This window comes from Dipodomys merriami, unplaced genomic scaffold (assembly GCF_024711535.1).
Source record: "Dipodomys merriami isolate MVZ:Mamm:240054 unplaced genomic scaffold, mDipMer1.0.p SCAF_9, whole genome shotgun sequence".
NCBI classification, from domain to species: domain Eukaryota; kingdom Metazoa; phylum Chordata; class Mammalia; order Rodentia; family Heteromyidae; genus Dipodomys; species Dipodomys merriami.
The window spans coordinates 58,316,332-58,341,027 of NW_027206512.1; the positions used below are offsets into that span (position 1 = coordinate 58,316,332).

General features: G+C 39.0%; 1 protein-coding gene across 13 annotated transcripts in view; it reads left to right on the plus strand.

The window, feature by feature from the left end:
* Ldb2 (LIM domain binding 2) overlaps positions 1 to 24,696 on the plus strand; it is a 308,933-nt gene that overhangs the window by 244,986 nt on the left and 39,251 nt on the right. For all 13 annotated transcript variants that reach the window (XM_070013016.1, XM_070013012.1, XM_070013015.1 and 10 more), the window contains exons 3-5: positions 2,954 to 3,126; positions 10,857 to 10,979; positions 12,945 to 13,028. In XM_070013016.1, the coding sequence (XP_069869117.1) occupies positions 2,954 to 3,126; positions 10,857 to 10,979; positions 12,945 to 13,028 (380 nt within the window). The remainder of the gene's footprint in view (positions 1 to 2,953; positions 3,127 to 10,856; positions 10,980 to 12,944; positions 13,029 to 24,696) is intronic.

Sequence of the window (24,696 nt, forward strand, 5' to 3'; positions counted from 1 at the left end):
GGAGGAGGAACAAGGGCACACCTCACCTAAGTGGAGCCTCAAAGGGTTGGAAGTTGGCTTCTTTCCCAGCTGAGATGACAACTGACTCAGCCTACTATGTCTGCCACGCTAGGCTGCTTTCTCTCTTGGTGCTCGCCGGCTTCAATGTGTCCATGAGTCACAATTTCTTTTTAGTGGCAAAGCTGCCCTGTGTACTTTGGGAAAGTATTTTGAAAACAAAATTTTTTTTATTCATTCATTATTCTGCAGTTTGAGAATCGTTGTCTGGCACAGCGGATCTCTGGTTCTCGTGATACCAGCTTACGGCATCTCAACCAGAGCTCAAGAATTTGCCTCCAAGATGGCTTCATTGCTAGGGATTGACTGGACCAAGTCAGGGAGTCGCTGTTGGTTCACTTTCATGTGGTCTCTGTACATGACCAGGTTTAGCTTATCACAGCACAGCAATCTTAGAGTAGCTGAACATTGCACATACAGCTCACCTCTTCCCAGGCAAAAGTGGAAACTTCCGGATCTTCTTAAAGTGCACCTCAAAACTGACACTGGCTGGTTTGTACCATGTTTTCTTAGTAAAAGCAGGTCACACAGCCCAGCCTGATTTAAGTAGAGCACTCTGGTTTTCCAGGCCCGCATACCCTTGTCATGGTTCACCTGGACCACTGGAGTGGCAGCCAGGCATGGTAGACAGGAAAGGACAAAAGGAATGGAACTGAAAACTAGCTTCACCTTTCACAATCTTTTGCTAGTCTTTGAACTTGTTCAGCGCAACAAAGCCCCTGTTTCCCTCTAAGTACATTCCCTGTAGGCTTTGTACATTATCTGGAATTGAGGAAATAATGAAAAAAAAACTAAACTCAGAATTAAAGAAACTCAAACTTTTGTTCCTATTGAACTTCTCTTAAACTATAAACAAAATTAGGCTAGTGCATAGAAATTGGTGCTACAAAGCAATTTGATTGTGCATGACACATGGCGATTAAATTGTAACATGAATGGTGCAGTGGGGTCATTTGCCTAACCTTCTGAATGTGACAATTCCTTGGATATGTTAGCAAAATATTTCCACTGCTTTAACTACATTTTTTATGGCTTGTATTTATGTTTAACAGTACATATCCCAAATTGTCAAATCACTTGAGTTGATTCATGGTAATAATGTGCTCTGAATTAGAATACTTGAAATGTATTTCATTAATTTTATCTGTGTAATGAAGTACAATGAGTGGTAGAAAGTTCTCTTTATAATATTAGCTATGCATATGCTTGTGGATAAGGTAGGCTTAAATTAGTCTCATTTGAATTTTATGAACAGAAAGTATTGGGGATTCATAGTATTTAGGAAAATGTACATATAAGGATTACTCAAGATGAAATTGCAAAAAAAGTTTAGAATATGCTCATTGATTGATTTTACCCAGAGCAAATATGAACTATTTAAATTATTTGGGGACTAGTCATCTATATAATAATTCTCTAATAAAACACTACAGAAAGCAGCTGGACAATATATTTTCTTTATGCTTATTATTTTCCAAGAGCATGTACCAAAGAGCTATTGATTCATATGTAATGAATATTAATTCGTTTTCAATGAAATTAAATCTTTTAAAACATTCAGATGATGACTGGTTGATCTTCCATAGTTAATGCTCTCTTTGGTAGTTTACCTTAAATAATATTTTGCCTTTCATGGAATATTATATAGTAAGTATAGCAGATTTATTTAAAAAGCTTGGATTTCTCAAGAGGACCTTTGGAACTTTGCCTTAAAATGTGCACACAAACAAAATTCCTGAAGCTATGCGTTAGAAATCCATTGTAAGAGAATTTCAAATCACTGCCAGAACAAAGAATTTTTGTGGATTTCTATCAGAAAGGCAAAGCAATAAACACAAACTATGTTCAAATTAACATAGGGTAATATGGCACAAATAGAATAAAAGACACCAATGTTTGCATAGTGGTGATGTCTTCAGGTAACGAGGTATAAGTTGCTGCTTAGAAATAAATGTCCCTTCTTCAAAAAACTTTGAGACAAAGTGTTTGAGAGGGCTGGCATATTTGATATTTACAGATATCAAATAAGAAACCCTAAAAATCTACTTATAATTATATGAATTTGAAACTTTCATCACTTCCTTTTGTAGAATAATCCTTTGGGGCCTCAATCCTCTATTCTCTGTGCTTTGTTTTGAGAGTTCCACTAAGAAAATGCTAACACATACCACTATGGTATTAAAATTTATGTCCCCAATACTAACAGTAAAAACAAAACATATCATTTGGTAATTGGTCTGTAAATAATATACTGAAAAATCAAAGCCCAGTGGCTGTGTCAGGCTTTTGGAAACATGTTGACATAAAAGTGGACATAAGGACCCAAGTAGAAGCACTTTCTCCTCACTCACCATTTTTTTCTCCAGAACTGGGGACTGAACTGAGGGCCTGATAATTGGGCAAGAGCTCTCCTATCTGACGCCAGCCCCCTTTGCTCTTTTACTTTTTCAGGTAGATTCTCATGCTTTTGTCCAGGCTACCTTTGGACCAAAATCCTTCTCCTCCCTCAACTTTTCTCATAACTGGAATGATAGGAATATGGCCTCATGCCCAGCTTGTGTCTGAGAGTGAGAGTCTCACTAACTTTGGCCTAATCTGTCCTGCCTCAAACTGCGATCCTCCCATCTTTGTCTTCTTAGTAGCTGGAATTAGAAGACCTTAACTCTATTTTATTGGAAAAATAAAATAAAGTTACCCATTTGCCCCAAATAGTGGGCTATTATTTTTTATTAGCTATACCAGAGAAGGGTGCTAAGGCTGTTGGGAAAGAGAAATTGCTTCTTGGTATGGTGTCTGGACATATTTTATTAAATCCAGAAAGGCTGTCAGTGGTATGGGATATGTGGATCTGGTTGGGTATTTTTTGTTAACTATGTCCCTGTGTTCTCTCTTCCAGCCATCGGCAGGACCCTGATTCCCCGTTACTTTAGCACTGTATTCGAAGGAGGAGTGACAGACCTGTATTACATCCTCAAACACTCTAAGGAGTCCTACCACAACTCATCCATCACAGTGGACTGCGACCAGTGCGCCATGGTAACCCAGCATGGGAAACCCATGTTTACCAAGGTACAGGCCGGGACCAGAGGCATGTTCCCATTGTCCGTCTCTGAGTAAACCACAGGACAATAAGGACAGTTTTTGTCCAGTACTCTAAGCTGATTTCTCAGGTCTCAGATATTTTTCATCTCTGTGAGAGAATCTTCTTTTGGCTAGACCGCTTGGTGAATGCTATTCTAGAATGCATGCGTGTGACACTTTCTGCATGAAAATCAAACATTTCAGAACCTCAAATCTAGGAGTGAGAAAGGTTCAACTGCTTCTTAAATTGTACTAGCTAAAATAGATTTGTTTCTACAACCTGTCTTCTTCAACTGAAAGAACTATCATGCCATCCATATAGATGGCTTTGTTCTTCAAAAGAGCAAAGCTAAATTTAAATCTTAAAGGGGAGAGACTATGAACCACAGCCTAGTTATAATTTACCAGGAATTATGAAAACTTAAAAGTGGATAGTGATGAAATTAGGGAATCTGGAGATTAAAGGGCATTTCCCCAAACTCTCAGCAGTTCTGGGACTGGCGTGCCACACAAGCAGCTCAGGAAGTAAGTGTGGCAAAGCCAAAAGATTGGTTGTGAAAGAGTTAAGAAAGAAGATGAGGTCCAGGGAAAGATGACAATGTTTGAGGCAGAATGCAGGGACCAATGAAGGATATGAAATGAAAAGCAAGATGGAAGAGAAGATTGTTCAGCCTCATCTTCTATACTGTCTACACCTGTAATCCTTGTCATGTAGACAATCCTGACATGTAGAACAGTATCCCTTATCAAAGACTGTATGGGCACACTAAAGATGATCTCCTCATGGTCTGTCTCCAGGTAGAAAAGTAAATGTTAACAATTATTTGCCGCAGAATGGAGATTTATTGCATTTTGTTTATAAGTTGATCAATTAATTTTTATTGCAATCTTGTGGCTCTATCCAGATCCTAAAACATCCCAATTATTCATGTGACCTCTGAGATATATCCCCATCCTTATGGAAATTCATTTTTTAGAAAAAATGAAACTAGTTTGTTTTATGAATGTTAGCATCTATCTCTCTCAGAAGAAAACACATATGAGAAGCCTTCATTGTTAAAATGAGTCACATTATCAGATATGTTTGACACTCTGGCGACTTTGCTGCAAGTAAAAATACTTTCTGATTTATTCCATTGACCAGGCGGATGCAGTGTAACTTTCCTCGGTGTCTATGCTGGTATATAACCAAAGGCAAGCCGGGCACTGGTGGCTCACACCTGTAATCCTAATGACTCAGGAAGCTGAGATCTGAGGATCATGGTTCAAAGCCAGCTCAGGCAGGAAAGTCTGTGAGACTTATCTCGAATTAACCATCAGAAAATCAAAAGTGGATCTGTAGCTCAAAGTGATGGATCACTAGCCTTGAGCAAAACAAAGCTCAGGACACCACACAGGTCCTGAGTTCATGTCCCATGACAGACCAAAACCAAAAACCAAAGGCAGAGGAAATAGTTACAAAATACTAAGGCAAACCGTCAAATGTCATGGGTTCTATGGTATTCTGGTTTTGATAGTAGACATTTATAATGTGGGACCTAGAGGGAGGGCAAAAAATTAATTAATTTTTAATTCCTTCACAGTAGAGCAGAGAAGATAGTTATCACTCAGAGACAAGCTGCACAGTGAATGTAGTAAATCGTGCTGAGAAGAGAGTTTTCTATAGAAAACTGTTTTCTATAGAAAAGGAATGGTTGCTACGAAGATAATTTAATTTGTGTCTTACTTCATTCTAGAGTTGCATAATCTTGTTGTTGCATAATCTTGCCAATCAGATGAATGTGTGACAGATGAATTGCTAGGATTGCAAACTCAAGTTCTACAAAGAAAGCCTCTTTGCTGTCCTCTCTGCCTCTGTCTTCCTCTCTCTCTCTGATTCTGCTTTTCTCTCTCTTACTCCTCTTCCTTTCCCTGTCCCTCTCCTCTTCCCTCCCCTCCATTCCCTCTTCTTTCTCTTCCCCCTTCTTCATTCCCTCTTCTCTTCTTTCTCTCAGCTTAATGTGTTACTTTTAGGAAATTGGAAAGAAACATACCACCTTATACTTTAAGGGAAAGAAATCCATGAGCATTAAGTAAAGCTTTGCAATAATTAAGAAGCTACTCCTAACAGCTGAAGAAAAGATAAAATTCATTTTGTACTTGCAGTTTTATGTATTTACTCACTACTTTTCATGCACAAACATGGTTGCTCCTAAAGTTTAGTGACAAACATCCCAGACTTGGTTTAGACCAAAAGCAATCTCATCCTCCTGATGGATCCACAATGCTCTGTTTACAATCATGTCAAGAAAGACGATTGTGCTCTGTTCCAGTCTTTCTTTTCCTGGAATGCTCTCCTCCCAGCTGTTGGTTTGTTCAAGAGTCCAAAAGGCCCAAACACTCCCCTGAACAGAGCTTCCCTGGCCCCTCAGGCTTCAATTATTGGGGCCACCCATCTCCCGCTGCACCACAGCCATAATGAATATTTTACTATCATGATGAAGAGCCTCACTTTCTGGAAAATAAAGTTCATTTGTCTACAGTTAGTTCAGATGCTAATTTTACACATTTATTTTTTAATAAATTTGATAGGATTCTGTCTCCCTCTATCTTGCTCTTCCTTTTCTCCACCATCTCCTCCTCTTTCTAGCTCTTTCTCTCTCTTTTTCTCTCCTGTTTCTTTCTTTCACCTTTCTTTATCACTTCTCTCTCTTTTCTCTGTCTCTTCCTCCACTTTTCTCTCTTTCTCCCTCCTTTCTCCCTCCTTCCTTCCCTTTCTTTCCTTCCACTTCTCTCTTCCTCTGCTCCTCTGTCTCTTCCTTCTCTCTCTCTGCCTGCACCTGTACCTCTATCTCTGTCATTCTTCCTCTCTCTCCTCACTGTCTGCTTCTCCTTCCAATCTCTCTCCTTTCTCTTTCTCCTCTCTCTTTCTCTCCCTCTCCTTGTCCCTTCTCTAATTAGTGTTTTTTATATGACCCGTAGAATCTTCTCAATTTTTCCTGTGTTCTTAATTAAAAATATCTCAGCTTTGTGTAATAAAACACTATGACTATTTAGTGTAAACAGTTGGCTAATAGCCTTTCAGTGCCACTAAGAAAATGGGCTCTGAAGCCAACGCCTATTGTTTTGCTATTAGTACCTGACATCACTTAGCACATTATGTGTTGGTAGCCTCACATTGTTCTAATTTAGATCTCAATAAACTTGCATTCCTCAAACCACATTTGACCCACTGCTTCTGAGTTGCTTGCATGAAAATTTGGCCAACTAGTGAGTCAAAATCAGCCACAGTCCTAATTAACAGTAATATTAAATATTCCTCAAGGGTATAATGAGGGTTTTGCAATTTCCTGATACTAAGAACATTGTAGATTAGGGATAGGTATGTGATTAGAATGTTTAAATGCATATTAAAAGCTCTCTGTTCTTAGTTTTAATTTTGAATCAAATAGAAAACAAGAAAGAGCCTATGTCAATTTTCCACAAAGATCCCCAAGTTATATTTCTGTTTTAGGGTCTGAGTGCTAGCAGATGCTGAGAGGGACACGGAGAGACTTTTTAAAAGTCTAGTTTAGGTTTTGTAAACTGAAATAATAGTTAATGCTATTGCTGGAAACTTTTATCACCTCTGCAAACACAGGCTAATGTTTTGTTTCTGTTCTCAATTATTTATGAAATTATTTACTACTCTAAAGAAAGTAAACACACCAACAAGCTTTCCTAATATGAAAATTCACTTTTATCTTTAACAATTAGTTCCCTGCTTTAGCCTGCATACCACATTATATTTCAGAATTTCTTACCTGCTGATTCTCACCAAATTATAGTATTAAAGACAATATTGCCTTGCTATGCATTTATATATGCAATATCTCTAGGTAAAATACAGCTTTGTGTGGCTGTTAATCTAAACATACATTTCCGTGAATGCTTTGCAAACATAAAGAATAAGGAAATGAAACAGTGCCACCTAAAAAGCACATTTTATTTCATGAAAATCTATGTGAGAATCATTATATTATACAACAGCATGCATGGTCTACTTTACAATTAGTCAAAGAGAGAAAAGAGTTAAAAAAGCTACCGGTTAGTTTGAGAAATGTTCTTTTTTAGTTCTCTTGTTCCTGGCCTAGTCTCAAGCTAGCACGTGATCTGCTGAATGCCTGCCAGCCTCTTTCTTGTTGATCCTCCGGAGACCATCTGTGCTGGGGGCATTGATTAGAGTGTGTCTGCTGGGATTACATCTTTTCTGTTGCCATGCCAACTAATCAGCTGATTTTGGTTACCACAGAAACAAAATGTCAGAGCTCATAGTACGGTAACATGAATTCAGCACAACAGAAAATGTTTTCTTAATTGGGGACCCTTTTGATTTTGGATTCCACAGGAAAGGCAGCTTTTTTTTAAAAAAAATGGCAACTTTAGGTATAAGCTATATTAATTGTATTGATTAAGAAGAATGCAGATTCTTTAGAAGAAAGAGATATTAATTCCTCTTTATGAGTTGTGCCCATTTTTTCTTCCCATTTCCAAACAAAGAATAACTATATTTTTTCATATGTGCCCTTATTCCATTTCTTGATTATTGGTTATAAAACAAATCATAGCATCTTTGGTTTCATTGAACTTCCATTGTGGCAGCTGAAAGGCTGACTAGAGTCTGGGGTGAAGATGTAAGGTTAATTACTTAGGAAAAAAAAATTTCTATCTTTTTAAGACAAAAAAGTCATTTTTCTTTAAAAGAAAAGAAAGAAAACCACTAAACACAGTCAACTCATATTCTGTTCTGAGGTGTTTATGAACCCCAAGTTTTGTGGCACTATTCCTTTTTGTAGACCTATGGCAGTTAGATTGCAAGAGAGGTCTCTAACTGGTTTGCTATATCACTGTGAACAAAGATCATAATTGAACTTGACCTTACAGATGCATCAATTGCATAATCTATCAGGACTACATACATATCTGTTCACTCTGAGATGCTATTCCAAGAGATGCAACCTGGAACCTTCAATTGCTCTGAGATTATGGTTTATAAACACAAAACAAATAGACTAGATAATAAAAAAAAAAGACTGACATTAACTGGGCTAATCTTTGTTTAAATATTTTTTTAAAAAATCATCTTTTGAAAGAGAAAACCATCATCAGCCTCCAAATATTCCCACCCTGCATGGTCAAGACCTTTCGCTGTAGAGGGCTGCTTAGAACTCTTTCCCTTTTCTGAAAGTTGCCAGTACAGGTGGCATCACCCCTAGGGGAGTTTGCATGGCTTAATCTCCATGCAAGTCTTTCTAAAACCTTGGTGAATTAATTCCAGTGCTCTGGATTCTCTTAGGGGGGAGTCTTTGGGGGACATAGAGCCTCCCCATTTCCATGACCCAACTCTCATGACTGAGATACCAGACATGAGGCTTCAAAGATGGCCCAGAATCGGAGTTGAGGGGCAGCATGCCCACGTGCCTGAAATTACCCCCCGATTTTGCTAATCGCATCTGAGGTAGAGGTCTTCACCCGGATTATCAATCATACCTTACAATGTCTCTGAGATCTTTGATCAACAAAGATGGCAGGCATTCTCAGCAGCGTTTCTTGTGTCATGGCCTGCTTCATAATTCTGTACTGGCTTTTAGATTATTTAAGGAAAATATTTCTTTCCATAATTGAGCATGGAAAGCATCTAACTCCTGCTGAAAATTCTGTTAAGAGCTCAAAAAATGGTGGCATTTTATGTAAAATCCCCAAAGAGGACAATGATTATCAATATTTCATAAAAGATTTCATATAAATGAACCATCTTCCTGGACTAAAGTTTAAGAAATAATCACATCCCTTATTCCGTACTAATGAGTTTTAGCTTATCTTTACATGTCTTTTTAAAAGTTCTCAGAGTTTTGTTGGTTTTAGTCCAAGAAAGCTTAATCAGAGCTAACTCAGTATATTATATAGATATATTTATATAATCCAATCCGCTGTGGTAGAGAAAATGGGTACAATCTAGAAATCTAGAAAGCTGAGATACTTCTAAACTCATATATCTTAGCACATAATGAGAAAATAAATCAAGAGCTCTGTACTTACTTGTATTTCCTTTATCTGAATAACCATCATTTACTGTTGTTCTACTTGTACCAGCCACAAGACTTAGCAATCCACATCTTCTCTTTTAATGTATATTCTCCACAATCCTACTAAAAGTTGTTACTATCTCTATTTTGTTGATAAGGAAACTGGAATTTGAGAGATTACTTTATTTTCCCAACACTCTAGAATGGAGCCCCCCAAAAACAGAGTCAGTATTTAAATCTAATATATTGGATGTCAAATCTCTTATCTACTTTTATGCATTACTTCCCCAAAGTGAGTATGAACTGGTTAACAAGTTGTAACCGTTTAAACTGGGACTGATAAGCTACCTCCACCTTCTATATGTTAGTTAAGTAGTCTAATGGTATATTATTGCCTAATATTTTCTTCCTCTTCAAAATCATTAGTAGCAAAAGAGAATGGTAAATAAAATAGGAACTATGTGCTAAGAAATATGAATATCAAAAGAAGATAAAAAGTACTACCTTGTCACAGAGAGAGCCTGTGAAATATTTTATTAATAATACATTTTTCTTTGAAAGATGAAAGACTGGCCCTTTCTGTAAGTAGGACTTAACCATTGCCGATGTGATAAAATTTAAGTGGTACACTCTCTAAAGACACCCCTTTTTTCCATGTTGTCAGTAACTGTTTGCATTTGGATAACTCTGTAATAATGTACACTTAAGCATAATGACCTTATAGCATACTTTCTCCCACGGTAGGACATCCAAGGTTAGAGAACTTAATCCTCTGATGGTGGAAGGATAACCAAAATAAAGGAAAAGTCGAAAGCAAGAGACTAGTGTTTTGTCCAGTACTTACTGAGTTCTATTTGGTTTACACTCAATATCTTTATCAGATGAGTTTTTGTTTGTTTGTTTGTTTTTGCAGGACCTAGGGCTTGGAGCCTGGGTGTTGTCCCTGAGCCTCTTTGAGTTCCAAGCTAGTCTCTACCACTCGAGCCAGGAGCCATGAGCCACGTGGCTACTTCTGGCTTTTTCTGAGTAGTTTATTGGAAATAAAAAGTCTCAGGAAAGCAGTGCCGGTGGCTCACACCTGTAATCCTAGCTACTTAGGAGGCTGAGATCTGAGGATCATGGTTCAAAGCCAGCCCAGGCAGGAAAAGTCCATGAGACTCTTATCTCCAATAACCCACCAGAAAATTGGAAGTGGCACTGTGGCTCAAGTGGTAGAACGCTAGCCTTGAGCTGAAGAGCAGAGTGGACAGTGCCCAGAGTTCAAGCGCCATGACTAACAAAAAAAAAAAGTCTCAGAAACTTTCCTGCCTGGGCTGGCTTTGAATCGCAATCCTCAGATCTCAGCCTCCTGAGTAGCTAGGATTACAGGTGTGAACCACCAGCCTCTGGCTTCAGATGAGTTCAATTTCCATGTTTTCAGATAAAGAAACAGAAGCTAATAGAGTTTCAGTGTAAGTAGTCAACTTAGTGACACTTTGTGGTTAGTAAGCAACTGTCTTGTCCTATGGCCTCACCAGTTATAGAACTGATATTTGTCCCTTTTTACCATGGGTAAGCCATTGACATTAATGTCCAAGGACAAGAAGGAACACAATAATCAATAATTGATGTGAGTTACAGAAAGTGGCCCCCAGGAACTTTATAACCAAAGAGTGTGTTCTTTGTTGCTTCTAGGTGTGTACAGAAGGCAGGCTGATCTTGGAGTTCACCTTTGATGATCTCATGAGAATAAAAACATGGCACTTTACCATTAGACAATACAGAGAGTTAGTACCAAGAAGCATCCTAGCCATGCATGTAAGTAACTTGATTTGCCTTTTACTTTCTTTGCTTTTGCTCTTTCTCCTTTATCTTACTCAGGGACAATGGAGGGAAGCCCAGCTCTCTCTCTAGGTAAATATGTTCCCCAGTCATCACGTTTTAAGTAGCTAGCTCTAAATATTGAGTTTTGTTCTCAATTATGTTAATTGAAAGGTGCCTTTCAAGTCTTCTATCCCCAAGTTTGATGCATCATGAGACTATTTTTTGTATTTTATTATTATAAATTCTGAATTGGGTTACCTTAATAAATGGTTTGTACTTCTCTTAAATTCCACATGTTTCCTGGGTAGATAAACCTGTTGTGTATAACTGGGAAATGAAATAACAAAAGGTCAAAACAGTTTCCATTTGATTAAACCATGGGTTATGTGACACATAGGTCTCCTATATTATGGTCTGGACAGAGAGAAGTTGACCCTTCCTAATCCCAACTCTGCCCTTCTGTGGACTATCTGGGGTTCTCTTGATTTCATTTGGCCATAAATTCCATCAACTTTATGGAGCACCAAACAGGTTGGGGGATTAGACCATCTACTGAGACCCCACAGTAGGGTACTCTTATTTAGTGTAACTTTGGGAAAATGACATGATATCTCTGTGCATCCAATGCCTCATTCTATAAAATGGGCACAATAATAAAGCATTCTCAGAAAGCTAGCTAGAATGAAGAGCAAATAACTGTAAGCCACATGGGATAATGTGTGGCACACACCAAAGCCCTCTGCAGCTATGGGCTCACTGTTCCTGAAGCTGGAACTGCAGAGAGAGCCTTCCCTCATTGATTAATATCCTCCCAATGCTAATTTAGCTCCTTGCTATTGGCCACAACTGCCAATGCATCAGAGTAGAACCTAGGATGCACTGACAAAACTAGCCCTTATTTAAGAAATTGATGTGAAATTGATACTCCTAGATTTCTTGTGTGTGTGTGTGTGTGTGTGTGTGTGTGTGTGTGTGTGTGTGTGTGTGTGTGTGTGTGTGTGTGTGTGTGTGTGTGTGTGTAAACCCAATCAGTAGTTTCATTGTGGGGAAAAGATGTAGATACAGAAAAGACTAAAATTCTATTAGTATAACTTAGGGGGTCTCATGAGAACAGACATGAAGACAAACTTAAGTCTCCCTCTGTGTAGTGCCGGTTGGCTTATGCCAAATGAGAAAGAAAGAATATCAACCAAACGATTCATTCCAAAGTGAAATGAAGAAACAATTTTCTCTTGCCACCTATAACGTTTTAGGTGGCCCTTGATACTTTACATCCATGTTATATGTGGCTGAGGTTTTGGAAAATGTCTTACTCAAGCTGGGATTCCTGCAGGATGAAAAATGTTGATGACATTGATTTCTAGTCTTGGTTTAATAGTGAGAATTAGAACTGTCTGTTTCTCATATATATATATATATATATATATATATATACATATATATAGTTATACATATATACACATGTACATATACACATGTGTGTGTAGCATGTGCATATTTTATAGCAGTTGCAAATTTTTCAGGATACAGTCCTCAACTCAAGCTGTAAGTTAACATCACTCTTATAGCAGGAAACAGACATGACTTTGCCAACTGGAAAGTACCTCTATTTTTGGTAAGGGTTATGACCTAGAAGGTCTCCTAGCAGGGCTTAGGGTCTTTGGGGTGGAAGACAAAAGGACAGGGTATCTCACAGAGAAAGTCGTATCATTTCTGTAGAACGGAATGCACATCTCAGGCACTTGGATTTTTGCTAGTCTTGCACAATTGATCCAAAAATGTTCTTGAGTGCTCTACGCAAGTGTCTTCAAAATGCAAATGAAACCATCTCCAGCAATCTGTCTCTCCAAGAAAAATCAACAGTGTCAGGATTGCATTGTGTAGCAGAGAGAGCACAGTCGGAGATTTTCCTGAGATCATCATCTCATTGGGATAAAATGTGATCTTTTCTCTGTTCAGGCACAAGATCCTCAGGTGCTGGATCAGCTGTCCAAAAACATCACCAGGATGGGTCTCACAAACTTCACCCTCAACTACCTCAGGGTAAGTCCAATCGAATGTTTCTGTTTCCCGATTAAGTTTGAGAAAACTCTTCAGACTTCTTTGTGCTTTGATTCAGGTGTTTAAATGAGGGTATTATATTACCTGAGATGTATGTTACATGCCACTGTATATGTGTGTGAGTGTGCGTGTGTTGTGTGTGTGTGTGTGTGTGTGTGTGTGTGTGTGTGTGTGTGTGTGTGTTCAGCAGAGAATGGGTTTAATTAACAAAGCATCAAACCTGCAATTTGTCAGGGCTCAGCTTCCTCTGCTCATTTGTATGACTTTTGGAATTAATTATTCAAAGGCTAGCCATGTCCCTGTTTCATAAAATGCTCTGGTGCTACTTGCCTTCCGGTTGTCTCGGATTTCTGATATGTGATTGCTGAGTTCAGTGCATGTGTCTTCTCCCCAGCAAGCCCATCCCCCTTGTGATTTCCCTCCAGAAGAAATTCAGTGGAGTGCTAGAATGCAGGCATTTCTTCTTAGGGATTTTGTGTGAGTTATATAGAATATACTTTCCTAGTTTGGACAAAAAGAAGATTAGTTTTTAAAGTGTTCTAGGTAAAATTCCTTGCTCATTATAATGTCCAGAGCTTCCGAATTTATTTATGGTTTCACAGATCACATGAGTTTTTAGGCTGGGATTGCACTGGTCAAGTTGCAGATAGAGCATATGCTTTCAGTTACAAAATGAGCATGGTCTTCTAGGACCCATAAACCAGCAGGCACCATGTTCCACAAGCCTTTGCCTCTGAGATGCTGAGCTCTTTCATTGTACAGCAGTTCACCTCACCAGGGCCTCCTGCTCCATCACAGAGTTTATGCTCTTGCTTCTTAAGCATACTCTGGGTTTGTAAATTTTGTTTCATGCTCACTCTCCTCTATGTACAACTACTTTTGTTGAAAGGCTGAACTATTTTTGGCCAGGCTTACTCTTCTGTGAATTAATAGTTACTTGAAAAGATTCTTCCAATTCACTCACATATTTACCATGCTACCTGTCATCAAGAAATGCCCACGCCTGTGAGGGAAGACCCATATAGAAATTGTACAGACAGTGGTCAATGCCTTACACTGTGGTATAGCATCTTGTCAGGGACCAGAAGAGGTGTGGCCTGAGGTCTATGATACCCAGGAAGCGATCTGGGTCTCAGGAAGGGGTCAAGAGAGATGCCACACTTCTAACAGCATTCAAGTGGCCACAGGACACTTGGCAGGTCATGACCAAGAAGAATCTCAAGTCTGTTGACCCAAACTAGATAGAGCACATAGGCTCTATCTATTTCTTTAGTTTAAAACTGAGATTTAAGATTTCCCTCCTAGTCTAATCACTTGGCAGTTTTTAAGAGAACTGAGCAGCCATTAAATACATTCAGCGAAAAAATTGTCTTAGAGTCTGTAGCTCCCTATGTGTCTGAGAAACTGGGCTTTTAAAAGCCTCAAGTCTCAGTCATGCACATAGTCTTATTTGGACAGTGAATGAGAAGATTAAATAACCACTGCTAAGATCAGTGGTCAGACCCAGATGTTGGCAAGTCTGCGGCATCTCTAGGAGTAAAAAAAAAAAATGAAACTTGATGTTCTCTGCCTCGCTGCAGACATCTGCAGTTTCTACAGGTAGTGCATTGCAGGTCATAAAACTAAGCAGTGTGGAAAGTAAGCGATGATCGTCATCCAGCTTCTTCAAAACAAGTTCATTATTTTCAGGGAATTCAGGGCCATGGTCACAAAGCTCACTGGTATGGCTTTTGTCGTGGTAGGAAAGATCGGGCGAGGAATCATGGCTGAGCTCTAAGGGTCTGAAGACAGATGAGGGAGCTGGACTCAGGGACTCACACACTTTTGGGGGGGCTCTAGTGGCCTGATGTTTTTGAGACGACAAAAACAGCTTTTGCCATTTGAGTTGCCAGACCACCTGCCACACCCTTCCATCGCTTGTCAGCACGGCAAGATTGCAGGGTGCCAGGCTCAGGACTGTGAAGATGGCCGACTCACTGGTTCTGTGGAGATAGAGTTCTCAAGCCAACAGGAGCGGCTGTCCCAGGATGGTCCCACGTTCTGTAGAGGCTGGCCAGTCACCTCTGGGAGTCTGACGTATGCTACTTAAGTCCCTGTTATAACTAACCAGGAAGTTACCAAGGCTGAGGCAAGACATAGAATGGAAGAATGAAGAACTCATCGCCTCACAGGTGATCCATTTCACAAACCAGTCCCTATCTACTGGTAGAATTGTCTCCTGAAGGGGCCTTGGCACCACTCAGGGATCTGCTTCATCTGATGATGGAACTAAAGGGCCAGGAATTTGTGAGTGTGTCTTGTCCTGTTTTCTGGAATGGAGTCTGTCCTGCTGTCTGCCAGCATTTCTTGATGGAACCCATCCCAGAGACCAGCGATGGCAAAGTGCAGTATGACAGAGTCAGGTCCCTGCCCTCCAGAGGAGATACTGCCTAGACCATGAGAAATAAAAACAAATTATTAGAGAGAAAATGGTCCCAGGGGCAGTGCTATTAACAACAATGGATGACACTTAGGAGCAATTACTATAGACTAGGCACTGCAAAGTAGGAAGTACCAAGGAATCTCTTCATTTCTCCTCTCCCTCTCCTCTCTTCTTCTCTCTTCTTTTTTTTCTCTCTCCATCTCTCTTCCTCCTAGTAAACATCTCTTGAATGGATGATTGGTAAATGGTTTCGTGAATGGAAGACTTGATTTTGAATGGCATCAAAAATATTATATGATTTGTTTTCAAAGTCATTCCTAGAATTTCACCATGAAATCTAAAAGCAAAGGGCTACTACAATGAATAGGAATGTGGGATAAGGCCCCCAGATTGCTCTAGTATGAAAAATTCTCCATCAAATATTCAGAATCTTCCATGTCAACTTTTTGTTTTAGTATCATTTCTATTCACTCTTAGTAAGTACTCAACTTTTACTCTGAGTGCCAGTATGCCCTTTACTTTATGTTGGAAAATTCGTCCTTTCAAATCTTGAGGATAAATTCATTGATGGGTAATTGTTCTTGTCTGTTTCCTTTGGAATGATTTTCTTGATACTGGGTTACTTATGCTTTGAGGACTTGTTCCTTTATAGGTAAGGCAAGTTTAAAACATCATATTATCTTGAATCTCAATCACAAAATGCTTTCTTTGTGTGTTCTCTTCCTCTTTATCCATCCAGATGCATAATTTCTGCTTAAATGCAATCAGGTTATATATATGATTTCTTAATGCTATTTGGTAAACACTTCCATGTTTCTACATAGTCATCATCTTAACCATTTATCATAGTTGTGGTGCTATGATCGCATTTATTTATTCATTTCTCTAATGTTGAGTGTTGAAGTCATCTTGAAGTGGCTGCCATTGTGAATGCCTTTCCTCTAAACCCCTTCTCCACACCCTCTTCTTAACAGTGTTTCCTGAAAGTAGAGAGCTGGACCACAGAGGATATGTGAGAAAATAAATAAATAAATGTGTTAGAGAAATGTAGGTGTGATTCCTAACTCTTCTATATGACCTTGAGCAAGTTGCTTAAATTCCCATTTTCCCTACTGAAAATTGGGAAGAATGGTAAATTTCACAAGGTAGGTGTGAGAAATGGATAAATTGTATTTTGTAAGAATCTGGCACAAAGAAGGAGCAGAATAAACTACAAGTTCCCTTTGTTTCTGTCTCAGACAGAAAAGTCAGTCAGGATTCCATTTCTGTTGATGCCATTTATTTTTATGTAATACTGACCAAGTGCCTTAATTTCTCAGTCCCCCTTTTGTTTTTCTGGCCCTGGGTCCTGAACTCAGGCAGAGTCCCATTTTTGCAGAATGATTGCGCACAATGTGGATCTTGGCTACTGTATCACTGGTGAGAGTTAAATGGTAATGCAGCCAGGCTCCAGTGGCTCACGCCTGTAATCCTATCTACTCAGGAGGCTGAGATGTGAGGACTGTGGTTTAAAAAAAAAAAGCTGGGCTGGGAAGGTGGCTCAGTGGTAGAGCGTTTGCCTTGCATGCGTGAGGCCCTAGGTTTGATTCCCCAGCATCACATAGCAAAAAGAAAAAAGCCAGAAGTGGCGCTATGGCTCAAGTGGTAGAGCATTAGCCTTGAGCTGAAAAGCTGAGGGACAGTGCCCAGGCCCAGAGTTCAGGCCCCACGACCAGACCCAAAAAAAAAAAAAAGTTCATGAGACTCATCCCCAATAGCTGCTATATCCCCCAAAATCTGAAAATATAGCTGCTGTAGCTCAAGTGGTAGAGCACTAGCCTTAACGGGGGGAAGAAAAGCTCATAGTCCCTAGTCCCTTAGTACAAGCCCCAGAACCGGAATATATTCACACACACACACACACACACACACACACACACACACACACAGAGTAATGCATGTGGCAAATACTTTAAAACTTCATACTCCAGGAATCCATATATGTCTCAATGCACTTGTCATCTTCTTTATATCAATCATGACCTTGAATTCTGTATTGAGGCTATGAAATCACAGGAAAGAACAGAAATAAAAAAGAAAGGATTGATTTATAATGTACAATAGGAGAGAACTTGGGTCACATGCCAGATATTGGCACTCCTACCCAACGCAATTATTACTGTTAATGAGTGATCACTTTCCCCAGGTGTTTTCAATGCTAACTCCAGTCTTTTTGTTGTTGCTGTTATTTAATAAGTTATTTAATAATAACTGTTATTTAATAAGTCCAACCCTTCCAAGAAGCAGTGTCAACTGGACACAAAAACATGTGGGGTTTGCAGTCATGTTTTTTTTTTTAATTCTGTACTTTAATTTCCCAAATGAATGAAGATTTTTGTTGTTGTTATTGTAATGCCTTGAAGATCATTGGCCCTGCGTGTTGCCTCCATGTGAGTAATGGACGCACAGTTCAAGGGCTGGAAGAACTGGGCAATTAACTTTGGAAAATGACCCCCAACAGAAGGACATGAGCGGCCTCCAGGGGACTGAGTGTGGCTGCAGTCAGCATTTGGAACCATGCTGAGATTTTTTCTTGTTTCTTCTTTTTGTGAGGCTTTGACTTGCAGCCAGATTTGTGTGTGTGTGATCTTATGACAGAGACAGGATTGTAGTCCAACCCATTTACCCCTCCTCATGCCAACCCAAGCCTGAGGATTGGATAGGAGCCTCTGCTCAGCACCATTACTTGCCTCCAGGTTGGGCTAAGACATAAACAGACCATTCCCTTGTCACACATTCAAACTGATCAACAACAGAGCTTGGAAGAAGTACTGGGGAGGCAGAAGCCACACCAGCAAATTTACACCACGTGCAGCGCCCAGAATATTATAAATCCTAAAAAACAAAAAACAACAACAACAAAAAAAACTGTCAGCTAAAGCATGCTGGGCAGAATGCGGTCATGGTGACGGCAGGTGTACAAACTTTGTTACTGGGCGTCCAGAAAGTGATAGCAAGAGCTTGGAAACTACCAAAATGCCATCTGACATGGTCAGGACTCAGGCCTAAGTGCATGACCCTTGCACTCACCCTGTTGATTGAGATGCACAGCAGGCCAAGCTTACCAGAGGTCAGAGGCCAGAAGTCATGTCACAGGCAATCTGGCAGCCCTGGCCGAGGGTGCTTTCATAGGAATCCAATTCAAAGACCAGCACTGCCTTCTCCATGGCTCATCAGATAATGATGTCATCATCATGACATCATAAGCTATTGGGAAACTCCGGTAGCTTCCTAAGGAACAATAGCATAGGTGTTCGTATCTCCATTTTACAGCACTCAAGGTCACAAGTGTAGTCCACGCTTGGGTGCTTGTCTGGACTTGGATAACAGCACTGGACAAAGACAGGGCTTTAGAGAGCGTGATGGCTCCAACCTCCAAACTGAAACAATCACTCTCAGGCTGACTTTCCTCCTCCTTTTCTGCCCCCTCCTCCCTTCTCTTTTCTCCTCCCCCCCCCTTCTCCTCCTCCTCCTCTTCGTCTTGTTCCTCTTCCTCCTTCTCCTCTTCCTCCTCCTTCTCCTCCTCCTCAGCCCTTTTTTCACTTCCTATTTCTCCTCCCCCTCCTCCTTGAAAAGCCCCATGTGAGAATGCTCTGGGCACTATGGGAATGCTCCAAATAGAGAATGATTAAAACTTGGAACACCCGAAGGGCACTTTTAATTGCATTTGAAGATAGAAAGCAGTACATATGACTACATGATAAGGGAATTCAAGCACTTAACTCTTAAAGAAGTGAAATAATCATAATATACATATATTCCAGTATCTAGAAAACAGTGCCTTCTAAAGGCAGGCCAGATCTCCAGATCTCTAGATCAACAGATAGATGGATAGATAAATAGGTAGGTAGGTAGATACATATATACATACATACATACACATAGATGAACAGACAAACAACCAAATATGAACAGTATTTTAGCAGAGTAATCCTAACTGACAATAATTTCAGAGCCCTGGTTACTTCTAAATTTCTTGGCCTTAAAACTATAAATAGAAGCTTGACGCCTGTGGCTCACACCTATAATCCCGGCTACTCAGGGGGCTGAGATCTGAGAATCACAGTTTGAAGCCAGCCTGGGCCAGAAAGTTCATGACATTCTTCCAAGAAAAAAAAACCCAGGCTGTAAATGAGGTGTGGTAGATCACTAGTGTTGAACAAAAATCCTCAGGGATAGCACACAGGCCCTGAGTTTATACACACACACACACACACACAACCTACAGATGGGACCTGTATTAAATAATTTCTTAGACTGAAGCACTAGAGAAAGATAAAGAAATTGTTAAACAAGACTCTAAAAGTCAAAGAAGGCAAGGCACAAAATTTGCAACAGTCGTAGGGGATAGCATAGTGCAAGATGAAACCCAGAGTTGACAGACATTCTTGGAAAATAATATTCCCCATTTTCTGGAATTTTCTAGCTTAAAAAAAAAGTACCTTAGGAAAATATAGGGAGAAGGGAACAAAGAAAAAGGGATTTGAATTTGTGGCCAGAGAGCAGGGAAGCTGGCTGCATTCTGAAGAGGAGCTGCAAGACTGTAAGACTCACTGGTGGGGAGGTTCAGGGTCTTTGTATGCATCTAGCTTGTGGCTGCTCTTCGTGGTACTCTGGCACCATAGATACTGACATATAAACCCAGTGGTAACATACTATACTATGGTGCTAAGTGGAACACACTAAGTAGATGGCATTCGTCATTTAAAATATACATGTACATTTATACTAGAGAGAGAAAAAAAGAGAGAGAAAGATCATTCTATGGATACACTAATAGAAGGTATCCATACTTTATGGATGTATGTTTAGGTTATTTCTAATCCCTTTCTCCTATTACTAATCATTTGCAATTTTTTAAAATTTTTATTTTGCACAGAAGCAATTGCCAATCTAAACCCAGAAGTGAAATTTCCATAAGAAAAGTTCTCAGGTAGAACAATATGCATATTGTAAGGTTGATATTGTCCAGTGGGGCAGCACAGTGTGTATCATGTTTCTACTTCACCTGCAGCATATGAAAATGTTGTTTTCCCACACCTTTCAACAATTAGGGCTTATCATTTTTAAAGGCAAAATGTGATGCCTTATTTTTATTAAAATGTATGTATATGTTACAAAAGGGATTCTTTATCTTCTCTTATAGTTAAAAATCAATTGTGTGTCTAGTGAATTATTTTGTGGATACTTGGACCATTTTTTTATTTGGCTGGGTTTTTTTCTTATGTTTTTTTTCTTATGTTTTTTTTTTTCTTATGAAGAGCTCAAGAAGCAACTTTGTTGTGATATAATTAAAATTACAAGTTGGTAGAGTTGTTTAACTATGCTTTATCCAGCAAATATTCTTTGTTTGTGTTGTGTATATTTGTGTTTAATGAAGCAGTATTTCCCTTATGGCTGTTGTTTTATGTTTTATATTTTGTAATAGCCCTCTTTGAGCTAATAATAATAAAAATATACTATTCTTTTGTGTCTTCAAATGCCACTTTTTAAATTGGAGAGTTTTTTTTATATTCAAGTAATGATCTTCCTGGAATTTTGAGAGTTATTAAATATGAGGAAACGATTTAGTTATTCAGTTATTACCCATGTACCATTTATTGATTAATATGTATTGTTCTCACTGATTGAAAATACTACTTTTAGCATATCCTAAATTGCCTAAGTATCTGGGCCCATTCCTGTCCTTCATTTCTTATCCTGTTAATTTGCCTTTATATTTTTCATCCAATATATCACTTTTAAATCTGTCACTTTATAATATTCTTTTGTGTCTGGTAGAGTTGGTATAATCTCATTACTTTTCTGAATTCTTAAAATTGATTTTCTTCTGAACTGTTTTAACTATTTTAATAGCTTTTTTTGTTTATTTGACCTGGTGTTCCACCTGAATCACTACATCATTTGCAAATGATGATTTTTACAAAGTCATTTTCAATCTTTAGATTTTCTTTGTTTCTTTGTCTAGTTATATTGGCTAGTGACATCAGAAGTGTATTAAATAACAGGATAATTGACATCTATATCTTATGTCCTGCTTTAATAGGAATGCTCCTAGATTTTTTTTCATTAAGCAGAATGATGGCTTCTGATTTGAGATAGACATATTTCTCATGTTAAGGTACTATCTAGCCTTACTCTATTAAGAGCTCTTTAGAATTTTTAAGATATGAAAGTTGGATTTTATTAAGTGTGGTTCTGGTATCTAAGGAGATCGGATTATTTTTCTATTATGATTAAATACATTAAAAGAACAATTCACTCTTATATGGTGTAATTGATATCCAAATTATATCTTAATCTCTTTACATACATGAATTTATTTTATTCTTGACAACTAGAATTACTTAATTATTACTATGTTCATGCTATAAAGTTAAGAAGCACATGTTCACTAAGGGTAAGGAACTTGGACAATATCAGACAATTAGTAATTAGCAGAGGTGAGATTTGAACTGAGGGTGATTTCCTTGCATAAATAATAAGCAAAGTTTCTCATCTAGATAACAAGTCTAATTTTTTATTCTTGAAACGAATTTCACGATGTATGCTCCTGTTTGTTGGTGGTGGTGTTGGTTGTGGGGCTTGAACTCAGGGCCTAGGCACTGTCCCTGAGCTTCTCTGTGCCAAAGCTAGTGCTCTGCTACTTGAGCCACATCGCCATTTCCTGCCTTTTCTGTTTCTGTGGTACCAAGGAATCAAATCCAGGGCTTCAAGCATTCTGGGAAAGTACTCTACCACCAAGCCACATTCCCAGACCCTGCTGGGAATTCTTGGTGTCAGGACCTCTGTGGGGCTAATGTTGACATCTGTGAACAATATAAGCATCCTCCAAGATGGCAGCCCTGACCTGGAGTTTCAGGGATCCCAGATACCTGGTATCCAGAGTATGGTCCAAGGTGAAATGATTGCTTTTCAGTCTTTTCTACTATGCTGTTTTATAAGCTTAGTAGGTGTTTTTAAATGTTCTTAACAACACTGTGGTTTGCAATTTGATCCATAAATCCAAACAGCCTCTTGAAATATGATCTATAGATTTATTTTAGCTAAAATTAAAAATTTTCAAGGTCCAGAGGCATATCTAAAAACCAGTGTGAAGCCTAAGGGCGGTTCCATCTGTTGATGAAAACTCTTCAGTTTGAGGGTGTATAGTCACAAACAACTTTCTGGAATAATTTCTGGATATAATAACATTAATATATAGTGTTAAGGTTGAAAAACCCACAAATTAACCCAGGTTTTCTGACCATAAAATGTTCCTGAGAATTCCAAAATATGCTGCTTCATAATTTGAGGTTAAATAATGTTATGATATTTCTTATTTCACTGATCAAGACTGACAGGCTGATTTTTTTTTAAGTCTCATACATAAACTGACTTCAGGGTACCCAGCTTTAAGTGTTGGTGAGGAGACTGACTCATATAAATAAAAGAGCCAATAACTGGGTTTCTCCACTGCTGTATTTACATGTAGTTGATTCAACTTTTAACTACAAATGTGTACTTAGATTTTCCCTTATTAGAGGTCTTTCAACCTTTTGAAAACCATTATTTCCTTGTTAATTTCCCAGTGGCTTTAGGCAATTTCTGGCTGTGGCAATGTCTGTGAGAATAAACAGTCTTTATTGTTCTTGGTTTTATGATGAAGAAAAATACTTTTGATTTACTTAAAGTGCTGATTAGTAGAAGAAGTCCAAGGAATAGTCATTAGTTTTGATGATACCAAGAGAATATATTATTGAGCACCTGTTACAGAAAGCCTGGAGACTGAACAAATGAAGATGTGTTGTTTGTTCTCACCAAGCTCAGAAGTAATGAGGAAAACTATTGAGCACTTACTATGTGCCAGGCACTTAGTAAGTGTTCATGAGATGTCATATACAGTGTTAGATACTGGAAATATAGTAATGATCCTAGACTCAGATGCTTATTTGCAGGTATAGAGATAATAATCTCACACAAATGTGTGGAAAATTTCAATCTAAAGAAAAGAAATGACCATAACAAAGAAACTTATCTTCAATCTAGGAGAGATTTCAGAAGGCTTCCCTGGGAAGATGTTACTAAGATTGAAGTTGAAGAATGAGTTGTTTTAAGGAGAGGTGAAAGCGGAGGAGGTAATGGGAAGTATATATTAGCAGAACAATCCCAATTAATTCTCATAGCAGGAAAAAAGGCAAAGGAGGACATTGGTGAAGTGTGGAGGGAGGGAGGGAGGAGGATGGGCGATAGGACAGAAAGGTTAAGGTTGGTGGTATGGATACCATAGCAAAAAAACAAAAACAAAAGAGCAACCTTTCTTACTGACCATGCAGTCTTGGTGGAAAGAAGTAAAATTACCATTCTGTGTGTCTGTTTCCTCCTCTGTAAAATGATTTTTTAAAATACCTCGTTTTCAACGTACTGGGGCATATGAAATCTGACAAGATCCCTCTGTGCCTAGCTAGTTCCTGCTTTGAGGTGGTTTTCCAGAAGGCAGGGATTTCTGGTCCTGTTTGTCTGGACTGGTTGCCAGGGTGATTTGTCTTCTGTAGGCAGACCAGACTTCCGCCCAATCAAAGAGCCTCAGGCTATGTTGGACCAGACAGGTGTCATCTCAGCCCGGCAATCACGAGCAGTCTGTAGATTCTGGTCTAGACCTGCCTTCCCACCCCATTCCCCCAACTTTGGCTTGCTTGTTATCAGTCATCCAAGTATGGAAAGGCAATATCTGAGGAAATGTTGGGGAGCTGTGGGGCACGGTTGTCAGCATGGTACACAGCTTTGCTGTCTCTGAGTGGAAACTGCTGCTTGGATTGATTATAAATGTTGAAGTCCAAAAATAATATAAGTATGTAACTTCTATATGCAATACATAGTGTAGATTACGACACAGACCTCTTTGCAACTTGATTTTTTCCTCAGAACTGTGATTTTCAGATTTGTTCATATTAAGCTATGTCATTTGCTCTCTCTCTCTTTGTTTTTCTTGCAGGTCTTGGGGCTTGAACTCCGGGTCTGGGTACTGTCCTTGAGCTTTTCTGCTCAAGGCTAGTGCTCAACAGCTTGAGCCACAGCTCCTCTTTTGGAATTTTTGCAGGGGGGAGGGGAAGTGTTTGTGGTTAATTGGAGATAAGACTCTGAAGTACTTCCTGGCCCAGGCTGGCTTTGAACCACAATTCTTATATCTCAGCCTCCTGAGTTGCTAGG